The 16,849-nt window shown below is 47.1% G+C and overlaps 1 protein-coding gene across 3 annotated transcripts in view; it reads right to left on the bottom strand.

Moving 5' to 3' along the window:
* The window catches only part of LOC118397400 (Golgi SNAP receptor complex member 1), a 56,456-nt gene that overhangs the window by 9,977 nt on the left and 29,630 nt on the right, over positions 1-16,849 (bottom strand). For all 3 annotated transcript variants that reach the window (XM_035792087.2, XM_035792088.2, XM_035792089.2), the window contains exon 7: positions 8,407-8,436. In XM_035792087.2, the coding sequence (XP_035647980.1) occupies positions 8,407-8,436 (30 nt within the window). The remainder of the gene's footprint in view (positions 1-8,406; positions 8,437-16,849) is intronic.

Here is a 16,849-nt window from a genome sequence, read left to right as displayed (position 1 = left end):
GGACCTCTTTCCCTACTCTATTGATATTATTTATTTATTTTGCTCCTTTGCACACCATTATTTTTATTTCTACTTTGCACATTCTTCCACTGCAAATCTACCTTTCCAGTGTTTTAGTTGCTATATTGCATTTACTTTGCCACCGTGGCCTTTTTTTTGCCTTTACCTCCCTTATCTCACCTCATTTGCTCACATCGTATATAGACTTGTTTATACTGTATTATTGACTGTATGTTTGTTTTACTCCATGTGTAACTCTGTCGTTGTTTGCGTCGAACTGCTTTGCTTTATCTTGGCCAGGTCGCAATTGTAAATGAGAACTTGTTCTCAACTTGCCTACCTGGTTAAATAAAGGTGAAATAAATAAATAAATATAATCAGCGCAATGCTTGAAGCACAGCGAAGAGCTGCTGGCAAATGCAGGAAAGTGCTGTTTGAATGAATGCTTACGAGCCTGCTGCTGCCTACCACCACTCAGTCAGACTGCTCTATCAAATCATAGACTTAATTATAACACAGAAATACGAGCCGTAGGTCATTAATATGGTCAAATCCGGAAAATATTATTTCGAAAACAAAACATTTATTCTTTCAGTGAAATACGGAACCATTCCGTAATTTAGCTAACGGGTGGCATCCCTAAGTCTAAATATTGCTGTTTCATTGCACAACCTTCAATGTTATGGTCATAATTATGTACAATTATGGCAAATTACGGTCTTCGTTAGGAAGAAATGGTCTTCACACAGTTAGCAACGAGCTAGGCAGCCGAAACTTCTGCATATACCCTGACTCTGCATGAACTGAACGCAAGAGAAGTGACAATTTCCCTAGTTAAAAGAAATTGATGTTAGCAGGCAATATTAACTAAATATGCAGGTTTAAAAATATATACTTGTGTATTGATTTTAAGAAAGACATTGATGTTTATGGTTAGGTACACATTGGTGCAACGACAGTGCTTTTTTCACGAATGCATTTGTTAAATACTACTTCACCCGTTAAACGTTTTAAATGGGCCATTCCGATTAATCGGTTGACCTCTAATCCCTAAGGTAAAGCAAGGTGGTGGCAGAATCATGCTGTGGGGATGGTTTTCAGGAACAGGGACTGGGAGACTAGTCAGGATTGAAGCAAAGATAAACAGAGAAAAGTACAGAGTTCCTTGATGAAAACCTGATCCAGAGCTCTCAGGACATCAGATTGGGATGAAAGTTCACCTTCCGACATGACACCCCTAAGCGCATAGCCAAGTCAGAGCCCGGACTTAAATCCGATGAAACATCTCTGGAGATACCTGAAAATAGCAGTGCAGCAACGCTCCCAATCCAACCTGACAAAGCTTAGAGCTTTAGAGGATCTGCAGAGAAGAATGGGAGAAAGTACCCAAATAGAGGTGTGCAAAGCTTGTAGCGTCATACCCAAGAAGACTAGAGGCTGTAATCGCTGCCAAAGGTGCTTCAACAAAGTACTGCGTAAAGGGTCTGAATACTAAAATATGAATTAGTAACAAGTTCTACAAAAAAAGTTTTTCCTTCTCATTATGGGTTATTTTGTGTAGATTGATGAGTGGAAAAAATATATTTAATCAATTTTAGAAGGCACTGTACACAGACACACACTTCATAGCAGAAAAGCTTCAGAGAATAACCCTCTGTTAGATATTGTTTTCCCAGACACCTCAAGAAAGCTGATATACAATCTCATTTGAGAAAAAAAAAATAGTAGCTTTCACATGGTAACTGTAATTTAGTCTGAAGAGACTAAATGCACCATCAGAGGCGGTACCATTCAGTTAGAGTCCATTTCCTTCAACGACGTAAAGCCTGGAACAAAGCCCGAGGACACTAGCTAATTTCACATCTTGCATCTCAGTTCAGATATAGTACATTTCTGTGCGGTTATTTTCTTATAAGGCATGAGGCCTGGAACAAAGCCTGAGGGCTCTAGCTGATTTCAGATCTTGTGGTGTGTGCTTCGGTGTACATGGACATCAAGCACTTCATGTTCTCCCATCTCCTTCAACTGAGTGCTGCCTTGTCATTGGAAGATTAAATAGCTGTGATGTGGAAACTTCCTCACCATGTAAGGATGTGGGTGCACTGTGTGTTGAGTGTGTGGGAGCGAAGGTGTTTGAGAAAATGTGGTAGTTTACCATTTGTAGTACATGTTTGAATAAGCGTGTATGTGTGTGTTGTCTAATCTTCATCGCTGCCAGCTGCTGACAGCCTAACACCTCGTAGGGTGTTGCTGAGGGGACAATCAGTCCCTATGACAAGGATCTAGCTCATATATCATGTTCTCCAGAGTCAGAGGGGAAGACCAGTCGCCTCTCTTCCCATAGCCCAACGCTGCTGACTAACACTGGGCCAGCGTTAGCGCTACGCTAACGTGCTGGCAATCAGAGCTGCTATCTGATAGGGGCGAGGCTAAAGCACACACACACTGACTCGACCTGTCTGAAAACCAGCTCAATGCTAAACTAATTCAGCTCATCACCGTTAGCATCTAAAGTAAAGTCACTGTGGGGTTTCCAGATAAGTTTATTGAGACCAATTCTCTCCAATCTAACCCCATTTTGACAGAGCTTAATATGAATATGTTACTTTAACTACCAAAAACAGCATTTCTGTGCTGTGAAAATCGCACTCTTTTCTTTCTGCTTCGGTCACTGGAGTCCCAACTGTTCCTCTCAAAGCCCAATGCATATTAATTCACATAAATGAATCATAGCTCAACCCTCCTCATCCCCACAGGGCATAATAACACACAAAAACTAATCAGGAGAAAAAATACGCTTCATTATCTTCTGGCTGTGTGCGTGGATGTGTCTTGTTAGGCGTGTTCAAGACTGGGAGGGAACCGGTAATGATCGTGGCTTTCTCATCCAGTGTAATTTTCTGCTTGGCTAAAACAAGAGGGAAGAGAGAGAGAGACTCGGGTCGGTGAGGGAGTGGGGGCTGGACAGGAAGAGGAGCTGCACGGCCCACAAATCCACTTAATGAAGCACCTGTGCCAGTAGATGGTGGGAGGGATAGAACAAACAGGGAGGAAGAGATGATGGGAGGGAAAAGGCAACAGGGAGGCTGAGATGGTGGGAGGGATAGAGGCAACAGGGAGGCTGAGATGGTGGGAGGGATAGAGGCAACAGGGAGGCTGAGATGGTGGGAGGGATAGAGGCAACAGGGAGGCTGAGATGGTGGGAGGGATAGAGGCAACAGGGAGGCTGAGATGGTGGGAGGGATAGAGGCAACAGGGAGTCAGATGGTGGGAGGGATAGAACAAACAGGGAGGAAGAGATGATGGGAGGGAAAAGGCAACAGGGAGGCTGAGATGGTGGGAGGGATAGAGGCAACAGGGAGGCTGAGATGGTGGGAGGGATAGAGGCAACAGGGAGGCTGAGATGGTGGGAGGGATAGAGGCAACAGGGAGGCTGAGATGGTGGGAGGGATAGAGGCAACAGGGAGGCTGAGATGGTGGGAGGGATAGAGGCAACAGGGAGGCTGAGATGATCGGAGGGGAAAGGCAACAGGGAGTCAGATGGTGGGAGGGATAGAGGCAAAAGGGAGGCTGAGATGGTGGGAGGGATAGAGGCAACATGGAGGCTGAGATGGTGGGAGGGATAGAGGCAACAGGGAGTCAGATGGTGGGAGGGATAGAGGCAACAGGGAGTCAGATGGTGGGAGGGATAGAGGCAACAGGGAGTCAGATGGTGGGAAGGATAGAGGCAACAGGGAGTCAGATAGTGGGAGGGATAGAGGCAACAGCGAGTCAGATGGTGGGAGGGATAGAGGCAACAGGGAGGCTGATGGTGGGAAGGATAGAGGCAACAGGGAGTCAGATAGTGGGAGGGATAGAGGCAACAGGGAGTCAGATGGTGGGAAGGATAGAGGCAACAGGGAGTCAGATGGTGGGAGGGATAGAGGCAACAAGGAGGCTGAGCTGGTGGGAGGGATAGAGGCAACAGGGAGTCAGATGGTGGGAAGGATAGAGGCAACAGGGAGTCAGATGGTGGGAGGGATAGAGGCAACAGGGAGGCTGAGATGGTGGGAGGGATAGAGGCAACAGGGAGGCTGAGATGGTGGGAGGGATAGAGGCAACAGGGAGGCTGAGATGGTGGGAGGGAAAAGGCAACAGGGAGGCTGAGATGGTGGGAGGGATAGAGGCAACAGGGAGGCTGAGATGGTGGGAGGGATAGAGGCAAAAGGGAGGCTGAGATGGTGGGAGGGATAGAGGCAACAGGGAGGCTGAGATGGTGGGAGGGATAGAGGCAACAGGGAGGCTGAGATGGTGGGAAGGATAGAGGCAACAGGGAGGCAGATGGTGGGAGGGATAGAGGCAACAGGGAGGCTGAGATGGTGGGAGGGATAGAGGCAACAGGGAGTCAGATGGTGGGAGGGATAGAACAAACAGGGAGGAAGAGATGATGGGAGGGAAAAGGCAACAGGGAGGCTGAGATGGTGGGAGGGATAGAGGCAACAGGGAGGCTGAGATGGTGGGAGGGATAGAGGCAACAGGGAGGCTGAGATGGTGGGAGGGATAGAGGCAACAGGGAGGCTGAGATGGTGGGAGGGATAGAGGCAACATGGAGGCTGAGATGGTGGGAGGGATAGAGGCAACAGGGAGTCAGATGGTGGGAGGGATAGAGGCAAAAGGGAGGCTGAGATGGTGGGAGGGATAGAGGCAACATGGAGGCTGAGATGGTGGGAGGGATAGAGGCAACAGGGAGTCAGATGGTGGGAGGGATAGAGGCAAAAGGGAGGCTGAGATGGTGGGAGGGATAGAGGCAACATGGAGGCTGAGATGGTGGGAGGATAGAGGCAACAGGGAGTCAGATGGTGGGAGGGATAGAGGCAACAGGGAGTCAGATGGTGGGAAGGATAGAGGCAACAGGGAGTCAGATGGTGGGAGGGATAGAGGCAACAGGGAGTCAGATGGTGGGAGGGATAGAGGCAACAGGGAGTCAGATGGTGGGAGGGATAGAGGCAACAGGGAGGCTGAGCTGGTGGGAGGGATAGAGGCAACAGGGAGTCAGATGGTGGGAGGGATAGAGGCAACAGGGAGTCAGATGGTGGGAGGGATAGAGGCAACAGGGAGGCTGAGCTGGTGGGAGGGATAGAGGCAACAGGGAGTCAGATGGTGGGAGGGATAGAGGCAACAGGGAGTCTGAGCTGGTGGGAGGGATAGAGGCAACAGGGAGTCAGATGGTGGGAGGGATAGAGGCAACAGGGAGTCAGATGGTGGGAAGGATAGAGGCAACAGGGAGTCAGATGGTGGGAGGGATAGAGGCAACAAGGAGGCTGAGCTGGTGGGAGGGATAGAGGCAACAAGGAGGCTGAGATGGTGGGAGGGATAGAGGCAAAAGGGAGGCTGAGATGGTGGGAGGGATAGAGGCAACAGGGAGGCTGAGATGGTGGGAAGGATAGAGGCAAAAGGGAGGCTGAGATGGTGGGAGGGATAGAGGCAACAAGGAGGCTGAGATGGTGGGAAGGATAGAGGCAAAAGGGAGTCAGATGGTGGGAGGGATAGAGGCAACAAGGAGGCTGAGCTGGTGGGAGGGATAGAGGCAACAAGGAGGCTGAGATGGTGGGAGTGATAGAGGCAACAGGGAGTCAGATGGTGGGAGGGATAGAGGCAACAAGGAGGCTGAGCTGGTGGGAGTGATAGAGGCAAAAGGGAGGCTGAGATGGTGGGAGGGATAGAGGCAACAGGGAGGCTGAGATGGTTGGAAGGATAGAGGCAAAAGGAGGCTGAGATGGTGGGAAGGATAGAGGCAACAAGGAGGCTGAGATGGTGGGAGTGATAGAGGCAAAAGGGAGGCTGAGATGGTGGGAAGGATAGAGGCAACAAGGAGGCTGAGCTGGTGGGAGGGATAGAGGCAACAAGGAGGCTGAGCTGGTGGGAGGGATAGAGGCAACAAGGAGGCTGAGATGGTGGGAGTGATAGAGGCAAAAGGGAGGCTGAGATGGTGGGAGGGATAGAGGCAACAGGGAGGCTGAGATGGTGGGAAGGATAGAGGCAAAAGGGAGGCTGAGATGGTGGGAGGGATAGAGGCAACAAGGAGGCTGAGATGGTGGGAAGGATAGAGGCAAAAGGGAGTCAGATGGTGGGAAGGATAGAGGCAACAGGGAGTCAGATGGTGGGAGGGATAGAGGCAACAGGGAGGCTGAGATGGTGGGAGGGATAGAGGCAACAGGGAGGCTGAGATGGTGGGAGGGATAGAGGCAACAGGGAGTCAGATGGTGGGAGGGATAGAGGCAACAGGGAGTCAGATGGTGGGAGGGATAGAGGCAACAGGGAGTCAGATGGTGGGAGGGATAGAGGCAACAGGGAGTCAGATGGTGGGAAGGATAGAGGCAACAGGGAGGCTGATGGTGGGAGGGATAGAGGCAACAGGGAGTCAGATGGTGGGAGGGATAGAGGCAACAGGGAGTCAGATGGTGGGAAGGATAGAGGCAACAGGGAGTCAGATGGTGGGAGGGATAGAGGCAACAGGGAGTCAGATGGTGGGAGGGATAGAGGCAACAGGGAGTCAGATGGTGGGAGGGATAGAGGCAACAGGGAGTCAGATGGTGGGAAGGATAGAGGCAACAGGGAGGCTGATGGTGGGAGGGATAGAGGCAACAGGGAGTCAGATGGTGGGAGGGATAGAGGCAACAGGGAGTCAGATGGTGGGAGGGATAGAGGCAACAGGGAGTCAGATGGTGGGAGGGATAGAGGCAACAGGGAGTCAGATGGTGGGAGGGATAGAGGCAACAGGGAGTCAGATGGTGGGAAGGATAGAGGCAACAGGGAGTCAGATGGTGGGAGGGATAGAGGCAACAGGGAGGCTGAGCTGGTGGGAGGGATAGAGGCAACAGGGAGTCAGATGGTGGGAAGGATAGAGGCAACAGGGAGTCAGATGGTGGGAGGGATAGAGGCAACAGGGAGGCTGAGATGGTGGGAGGGATAGAGGCAACAGGGAGTCAGATGGTGGGAGGGATAGAGGCAACAGGGAGTCAGATGGTGGGAGGGATAGAGGCAACAGGGAGTCAGATGGTGGGAGGGATAGAGGCAACAGGGAGTCAGATGGTGGGAGGGATAGAGGCAACAGGGAGTCAGATGGTGGGAAGGATAGAGGCAACAGGGAGTCAGATGGTGGGAGGGATAGAGGCAACAGGGAGTCAGATGGTGGGAGGGATAGAGGCAACAGGGAGGCTGAGATGGTGGGAGGGATAGAGGCAACAGGGAGTCAGATGGTGGGAAGGATAGAGGCAACAGGGAGTCAGATGGTGGGAGGGATAGAGGCAAATAGGGAGGCTGAGATGGTGGGAGTGATAGAGGCAAAAGGGAGGCTGAGATGGTGGGAAGGATAGAGGCAAAAGGGAGGCTGAGATGGTGGGAGGGATAGAGGCAAAAGGGAGGCTGAGATGGTGGGAAGGATAGAGGCAAAAGGGAGGCTGAGATGGTGGGAGGGATAGAGGCAAAAGGGAGGCTGAGATGGTGGGAGGGATAGAGGCAAAAGGGAGGCTGAGATGGTGGGAGGGATAGAGGCAAAAGGGAGGCTGAGATGGTGGGAGGGATAGAGGCAAAAGGGAGGCTGAGATGGTGGGAGGGATAGAGGCAAAAGGGAGGCTGAGATGGTGGGAGGGATAGAGGCAACAGGGAGGCTGAGATGGTGGGAGGGATAGAGGCAAAAGGGAGGCTGAGATGGTGGGAGGGATAGAGGTAAAAGGGAGGCTGAGATGGTGGGAGGGATAGAGGCAAAAGGGAGGCTGAGATGGTGGGAGGGATAGAGGTAAAAGGGAGGCTGAGATGGTGGGAGGGATAGAGGCAAAAGGGAGGCTGAGATGGTGGGAGGGATAGATGCATAGCCCACTTCCTCTCTCTTCAAACTTTGCTTGACCATATCAATCCACTTAGGCCTGAAAGCTGTTCTTGTCTCCATCTCTGGGCTAATGGTGTAATGTCATCTAAATGGTGTCACAGAGTGGATGTTAAGAGGTGGGGTCAGAGGCAAGGAGCTCCACACAGACCAAGGTCGCCATCTGATCTGTCAGGATCACTTGGGTCTCTGTACTGGACTCTTTAGAGAGACTTCACCTCATGCCCATGGAGATGTCTAACGTCCAGTGTAGCTACCAGTTTAAAGACAACAAAAAAGTGCACACTAGGGAGTACAGTAGTGTGTGTGTAACGATCCCCTAAAGTCCCAACAAGGATAGTAAAACAAAAATGATCCCTCATGGGGACATTTCCCAGGTCCCCACGAGGACAAAGACTATTTTAGACTTAGGTTAGGGGGTTAGGGAAAATAGGATTTTGAATGGAAATACATTTTAGGTGCCCACAAGAATAGTAAAACATATGCTGTGTGTGTGTGTGAGAGAGAGAGAGAGAGATAACGTCTGTCTGCATTAGGCTTACCTTATTGTGTCATCCATCAGCCGGTCTGAGCTGTAAGGAGAGGGAGAGAGAATCAGAGAAGAGATGGTTAGTTTCTGTGGTGAGGCAGCAGCAGTGTGTTGACATGGGGGAGATCGATTGACTTGAGCCCCTCCACTTATCTCTGGGAGTCAGGGTGGCAACAATTGGTCCCTGGGCGGGATGCGCTGGGATCCACTTCCTCCCTCCATCCATCCATCCATCCCCAGCAGCACCCCGGCTAACAGAGCCTATGGGCTGAAATCCTTAACTTTGATTTATGTGGTTGCCCTTAATTCCAATTTCCCATTGACTTCAATGTATGAAGTTATGATTAACAAGAAAACAGAGTTGCTTTTGTGCATCTTGAGTTAGGATGAGGAACTACTGAATACGTCCCAGGTCACGGTTGGGGTCATAAGGCCATATGATTTGATGGGATGGTTTATGACAGCTGTTGTGTCACCTATAGTGCCTTCGGAAAGTATTTAGACCCCTTGAAGTTTTCCACATGTTGTTAGGTTACAGTCTCATTCTAAAATGTATTACATCGTTTTCCCCCCCTCATCAATCTACACAAAGTTTAGAAATGTTTGCTAATTTATTAAAAAAAAAAACAGAACAGAAATATCACATTTACACAAGTATTTAGACCTTTTTGTTGAAGCACCTTTGGCAGCAATTACAGTCGAGTCTTCTTGGGTATGACGCTACAAGCTTTGCACACTTGCATTAGAGGAGTTTCTCCCATTGTTCTCTGCAGATCCTCAAGCTCTGTCAGGTCATATGGGGAGTGTTGCTGCACAGCTATTTTCAGGTCTTTCCAGAGATGTTCAACCGGGTTCAAATATGGGCTCTGGCTGGGTTACTCAAAGAGAATCAGAGACTCCTGCGTTGTCTTGGCTGTGTGCTTAGGGTCGTTGTCCTGTTGGAAGGTGAACCTTGACCCAAGTCTGAGGTCCTGAGTGCTCTGGAGCAGGTTTTCATCAAAGATCTCTGTACTTTGCACCCTTCACCTTGATCCTGACTAGTCTCCCAGTCTAGATTGCTGAAAAGCACCCCCACAGCATGATGCTGCCACCACCATGCTTCACCGTAGGGCTGGTGCCAGGTTTCATCCAGATGTAACGATTGGCATTCAGGCCAAAGAGTTCAATCATGGTTTCATCAGACCAGAGAATCTTGTTTCTCAAGGTCGAAGAGTCTTTAGGTGTGTTTTGGCAAACTCCAAGCGGGCTGACATGTGCCTTTGCCGAGGAGTGGCTTCCGTCTTGCAACTAACATTAAAGCCTGATTGGTGGAGTGCTGCAGTGATGGTTGTCCTTCTGGAAAGTTATTCCATCACCACAGAGGAACTCGAGAGCACTGTCAGAGTGACCATCGGATTCTTGGTCACATCCCTGACCAAGGCCCTTCTACCTCGATTGTTCAGTTAGGCTGGGCGGCCAGCTCTTGGAAGAGCCTTGGTGGTTTCAAACCTCTTCCACTTATGAATGATGGAGGCAACTGTGTTCTTGTGGACCTTCAATGCTGCATACATCCCCCCATATCTGTGCCAACACAATCCTGTCTCGGAGCTCTATGGACAATTCCTTCAACCTCATGTCTTGGTTTTTGCTCTGACATGTACTGTCAATTGGGGGACCTCATAGAGACAGGTGTGTGCCTTTCCAAATCATGTAAAATCAATGTAATTTACCACGGATGGACTGCAATCAAGTTGTAGAAACATCTCAAGGATGATCAATGGAAATAGGATGCACCTGAATGTATACCTGAAATCTGACCGATGTGTCATGTTTTTTTCACTGTCAGTCAAAGTCAGGCTTTCACCTAGATTCACCGGGTCAGTCTGTCATGGAAATAGACTAATGTTTTGTACACTCAGTGTATACCTCACTTGAATATGAACACAGACAAAAATAGTACTACTTCTAACTTCCTACTTCCCAAGGTTCCCCAACCTTTCCTACAAACAAATAGCCTTGCTATCATTTCTAGTCCCCTTCACTCTGACACAGTACCAATCACCTCAGAGCGCGTCTCTTTACACACAGCTAATAAATAGCCTGCTGTTTAGCTGGTGTGTCACCTCGTACCGTGTCAGTGCAGTGGCAGACCTGGCCCTTCATTCATCTGCAGCCTGAAGACAACCAGTTAATGAAAACAATAGGCCTGGAGATCAGCACTGTTAGCAATGTGCTGTTAATCGTTATAAAATGGCCCCAGTTGCCGCTGACAAGGCCCTCTTCAGTCTCTCTTCCTGCCCTATAGCAATTAGCAATAGTCTCTTATGGCTGTGCAGAGCCGTTTTCCATATGGTATGGATCTTGTTTTATTTTTTATTTTTTTTAACTGGTAAATTACTACTAGCTTACCCTAGACTCATGATTTGTTTAATAATCTTTTTGCTTACTACATTATTCCATATGTGTTATTTCATAGTGTTGTCTTCACTATTAATCTACAATGTAGAAAATAGTAAAAAATAAAGAAAATCCCTTGAATGAGTAGGTGTTCTAAAACTTTTGACCGGTCGTGTACATTACAGCATTATGGATGCTAACCAATTAGAACGGAGGTACTGGTGTGGAATGGTGGAGGGATGGGATGACTGTTACAGTTAATGGGCACTGGGCAGCATCTTACATTAAATATTGCTCTGATGGAAATACTGAACGCATTCTGAAGACAAGGCAACCTGCTGCACCTGTAGCTCTGTGTGGCTTTTAAAGGAACACCCCCACCTCACCATTTTCCTGAACAGACAGAGTGTGTGTGTGTGTGTGTTTACAGGTTAATTAAACAAGAGGTGTTTTTGTGATGTTGATGGACCCAGGCAGTAACATCTAAGATGGAGATAATTACTGTCTGAGTAAATAATTTGTTTAGTTTTCTAGGCCCTGGATGACTAAGGGGTAAGCTGGGCTCAGGAGATCCAGGATCCTGCTCCCCTGAGTGGGGGAGTCCCCAGAGTATACTGTCCTACCATGGAGGGAGAGGACATGGCGAAAAGAACACCCCTCATCTAGTCCCACAGAGCCTAATAACGTCACAGCAGGCATACTCTCCTAGTGTCACGATCCCCCCTGTGGCTCAAGTTGCTCGTCAAAAACAACGGTCTCTGCACTTTATTTCCTAATTAGAATCAATACTGAAAAGGAGGAAAAACAAAGTAGCAGTCAGTTCAGTCCTCCCTCCAGGGAACAGGACACCAGGGTATAGCTAGGTCATTGGTGAACAAATCTGGAACATCATTTCCAAAACTCCATTGTTGGAAAAATAATGATTTTATATTGTACCAGACAGGACGTGATTGTGATAGTCAAGCCAATTTGAATCATGTCGTACACAACAGTACTACACCTTGGTGTCTCAGCTTTGCGCACGCACACACACGGATACCCATGGACACACTTCATACCCTATTCCCCGGGGGCAGTAGGGGACGCGGGCGCAGCCATCCTTCATTCCTGTGCCACCTGGCTTTACTGAGAGAGACAGATCTATGACTGGCAAGGTCCTCATGTTACTAAATTGGCTGACCAGTGCCTGGCAACCACATCTTTTATGGTTAGGACTTGAGGGAACAGCATGATGAGAAAATTTAAAATCAGCCGGTGATTGTCAAGCAAATAACTGTCTCACGGTAATTGACCGTTAATTAACAAACACATTGAGCATCACCTGCCTTCCACACAGCCTACAAGCCTCTGATGCAGACCTTTGGAACTTCTACATTTTAAGTGTAATAAATCCATGTGATATAGTCTATACCATTCAATAAATTCATTATTTTAGACAGGTCTAAAGAAACATAATATGAAGAAAATGTAGTCTATTTCAGAAGAAAGGAATAGCATACTGAGTTTTCCTTATGTTATGTCCTGATCTGGCTATGCTATATGGCTGTGGGCTACACTAGTTCATTTAGCAGACAAGATTATCTTAGAATTCTGTGGCGTTATTTTATAGTTAGAAGAATATAATATTTTCTCCAAAAGTTGAGGGAATGAGCACAAGTGTTGGGCGGTTAACAAAGAAACAGGCACTCCTACATGCTTAATGTAGTTATTAACCTCTCTGGGATATGTGGGATGCTAGCGTCCCACCTGGCAAAAAGCCAGAGTGCCATATTCAAATAAATTACTATAAAAATCAAACGTTAATGAAATCACACACGTGTAGCTTTAATTTGTATCGTACGTGTTGTGAATCCAGCCAGCATGTCAGATTTTAAAAAGGCTTTTCGGCGAAAGCAAACGATGCTATTATCTGAGGATAGTATCTCCGTAAACAAAGAGAGAGAAGCATATTTCAACCCTGCAGGCGCGACACAAAACGCAGAAATAAAAATCATGCATCATCTTTGACGAGCTTCTTCTGTTGGCACTCTAATATGTCCCATAAACATCACAAACCGTCCTTTTGTTCGATTAATTTAGTCGATATATATGCAAAATGTCAATTTATTTCGCGCATTTGATCCAGAAAAACACCGGTTCCAACTTGGTGACTACAAAATCTCAAAAGTTACCTGTAAACTTTGCCAAAACATTTCAAACTACTTTTGTAATACAACTTTAAGTATTTTCTAAAGTAAATAATCAATAAAATTGAAGATAAATTATCTGTGTTCTATACAGGAAAAAAACAAACTGATGCTATCTTTCTGGTCACGCGCCTCAAACAAACAGTACACTTGAAATGAAAAACCTGAACCAATTTCTAAAGACTGGTGACATCCAGTGGAAGCGGTAGGAACCGCAAGAAGGTCCCTTAGAAATCTGGATTCCCAATGAAAACCCATTGAAAAGAAAATGACCTAAAAAAAAACAAACAATCTGAATGGTTTATCCCTCTGGGTTTCGCCTGCTACATAAGTTCTGTTATACTCAAAGACATGATTCAAACAGTTTTAGAAACCTCAGAGTGTTTTCTATCCAAATCTACGAATAATATGTATATCTTATCTTCTGGGGATGAGTAGCAGGCAGTTGAATTTGGGCATGCATTTCATCCGGACGTGCAAATACTGCCTCCTGTCATCAAGAAGTTAATGTAACATTAGTTGTTCAACAAATGTCGGACATAATCTATATATTTTTTTTTTTTATACATTGTAAGGCTGCATGATGATTTGAAAAAAGTAGTTTGAAAAGGCATGAGCTCTGCTTAGTTTTTTTGCACAGAATGTATACTTGGTCTCATTCACAATTTGAGAAGCATTTGAGAAGCACTTCACGGCGGCCTCCTCTTTGTGAGGCCGTAATGCACCCTAAAAAAATCCATGTCTTTTGCAGCTCCTCTCCCTGAGTGGTGCCTGCTCTGAAGCACTTCTCACTAACAGCTCTCCATCAAGTGATCTGGTCTTTCTCACAGGCTACAAGTGAATACAGAGACAATGAAGAGGATCTTGGAAGAACGGTGCACATTTCCTTTGTCAGCCAACAAGGTGAGTAGGCCTAACGAACAGCAAAAGCATTAGCCTATGTCAATCTACTATCCCCCATAGTACAAAAGTTGACCTATTATATTTCGTGTGAGAAATAAATATTCCAAACATAGTCTGGGATGGTTGTGGGATGTGATAGATCCCAAATGAATACAACCGCTAGCATCAAAAACCTTTTTAAAGCATTTTAGCTTAAAATGTTGATAAACTACTAAGCTATTTCTTCACAATGTAAGTGCAGCAATGCGCACAGGGCAGTAGGCTATAAATGCGAATGTTCCGTTAGCAGGAAAACACCATTATCAAAAGTGACCACAAATGTGATTATGCATTTAATGCTTTTATTATAAAGGTGCATTTTTATGGTGAAAATTATCTTGAAACTCATGCACTGCCAGTTAGCTCTACACCCCTGGTAAAGTGGATGAATGTGCTTAAGTTATTTGGCCACTTTAGTTGTGATACAAACCTTATTAAAACATATAGGCCAATAGGGGCTAGGCTACATGAGGTGTGAGACTACGATTTTTTAAATTTATCATAAGACCCCTTGACTTTATCCACAATTTATTATGGTACAACCTTATTCTAAAATTAGTTTTTATTTGCATCAATCTACACACATTACCCCATAATGACAACGGAAATACCACATTTACGTAAGTATTCAGACCGTTTACTGAGTACTTTGTTGATTGTCTTCCAAGATGGCGTAGCAGTAAGTCGTCCTGTCGCATCGTGTCCCTTGTATATATCGTTTCTTTTTCGTTTTTACATATTTTTCTTCGCATATCTTTAAAAACATTTTGCTAAACCTAAGCTTCCGAATACTCTCCTGCAACCCGCCTCACCCAATGTAGCTACCTTTTCCTAAAGTATTTATATTTACTTCGGAACCGGAACCCCCTCAACTGAAGCTAGCCAGCTAACCACCAGCTATGCTAGCGGTCTTCAGCTAACCGGTCATCAGCTAACCTTTAGCTCGGAAAGCTCTCGCCAGTTCGACCAACGCGATGCTAACCAGAACATAACGGACCTATTTATTTTTTATCCCCGGATTCCCAACGGAAACTGAACATTTTTCAGCTGGATCTTCACAACTAGCTATCTAGCTAAAATGCAACCCCGGATGATTACTCCTGGCTAGCGTTTCCACCCACTTAGCTTGAAGCTAGCCCGGCCAGAGCACCTGTGCTTACCACCGTAGCATACTCCTGGGCTACAATACCCGGGCCCACGACCGGTCTATCGATGTCACCGCATGAAGAGGAATAAACAGACTCACCCCATCGCGACGTCCCCCAAAGGTTAACTCTCTAGCCCTTGCTATCTCGTTGCTTGCTAATTCGGCCTGCTAACTGCTAGCTTGTTAGCCCTGGTCCGCTAACTGCTACCTTGTTTACCCCGGCCTGCTAACTGTTAGCTTGTTAGCACAGGCCTGCTAACCGTCTGCATCGCCGCGTCCCAAACACCCACTGGACCCATATGTACTTTATATCTCTTTCCGATTTTTAATTTGTTTATACCTTCCGGAAACCTGCCTCACCCAATGTGATACGGAATCGCTATTATTTTTCATTTTTAGAACACACTCAAGAACCTCCAGAAGCTAACCAGCTAACTAGCTACAAGCTATTTAGTCATTGTTAGTTTTTTAACCTGGATAACACTCGCCAGTCCAGCTTCCCTGCCCCATCCACCGCTGCCCCCTGGACACTGATCACTTGGCTACATAGCTGATGCACGCTGGACTGTCCATTAATCACGGTACTCCATTCTGCATGTTTGTTTTATCTGTCGGCCCCGTTGCCAAGTCAACGCCATTTTACCTGCTGTTGTTGTGCTAGCTGATTACCTGTTGTTGTCTCACCTACTGTTTTAGCTAGCTTTCCCAATTCAACACCTGTGATTACTGTATGCCTCGCTGTATGTCTCTCTCAAATGTCAATATGCCTTGTATACTGTTGCTCAGGTTAGTTATCATTGTTTTAGTTCACAATGGAGCCCCTAGTTCCACTCTTTATACCCCTGATACCTCCTTTGTCCCACCTCCCACACATGCGGTGACCTCACCCATTACAACCAGCATGTCTAGAGATACAACCTCTCTCATCATCACCCAGTGCCTGGGCTTACCTCCGCTGTACCCGCACCCCACCATACCCCTGTCAGCGCATTATGCCCTGAATATATTCTACCATGCCCAGAAACCTGCTCCTCTTATTCTCTGTCCCCAACGCTCTAGGCGACCAGTTTTGATAGCCATTAGCCGCACCCTCATACTACTCCTGCTCTGTTCCGCGGGTGATGTGGCGGTAAACCCAGGCCCTGCATGTCCCCAGGCACCCTCATTTGTTGACTTCTGTGATCGAAAAAGCCTTGGTTTCATTCATGTCAACATCAGAAGCCTCCTCCCTAAGTTTGTTTTACTCACTGCTTTAGCACAATCTGCTAACCCTGATGTCCTTGCCGTGTCTGAATCCTGGCTCAGGAAGGCCACCAAAAATTCAGAGATTTCCATACCCAACTATAACATCTTCCGTCAAGATAGAACTGCTAAAGGGGGAGGAGTTGCAGTCTACTGCAGAGATAGCCTGCAAAGTAATGTCATACTTTCCAGGTCCATACCCAAACAGTTCTAACTACTAATTTTGAAAATCACTCTCTCCAGAAATAAGTCTCTCACTGTTGCCGCCTGCTACCGACCCCCCTCAGCTCCCAGCTGTGCCCTGGACACCATTTGTGAATTGATCGCCCCCCATCTAGCTTCAGAGTTTGTTCTGTTAGGTGACCTAAACTGGGATATGCTTAACACCCCGGCAGTCCTACAATCTAAGCTTGATGCCCTCAATCTCACACAAATCATCAAGGAACCCACCAGGTACAACCCCAACTCTGTAAGCAAGGGCACCCTCATAGACGTCATCCTGACCAACTGGCCCTCCAAATACACCTCCGCTGTCTTCAACCAGGATCTCAGCGATCACTGCC

Source organism: Oncorhynchus keta, chromosome 18 (genome assembly GCF_023373465.1).
Source record: "Oncorhynchus keta strain PuntledgeMale-10-30-2019 chromosome 18, Oket_V2, whole genome shotgun sequence".
Taxonomy (NCBI): Eukaryota; Metazoa; Chordata; class Actinopteri; order Salmoniformes; family Salmonidae; genus Oncorhynchus; species Oncorhynchus keta.
The sequence above is the reverse complement of the archived record's forward strand: the minus strand, read 5'-3'. Positions and strand labels throughout refer to the sequence as shown.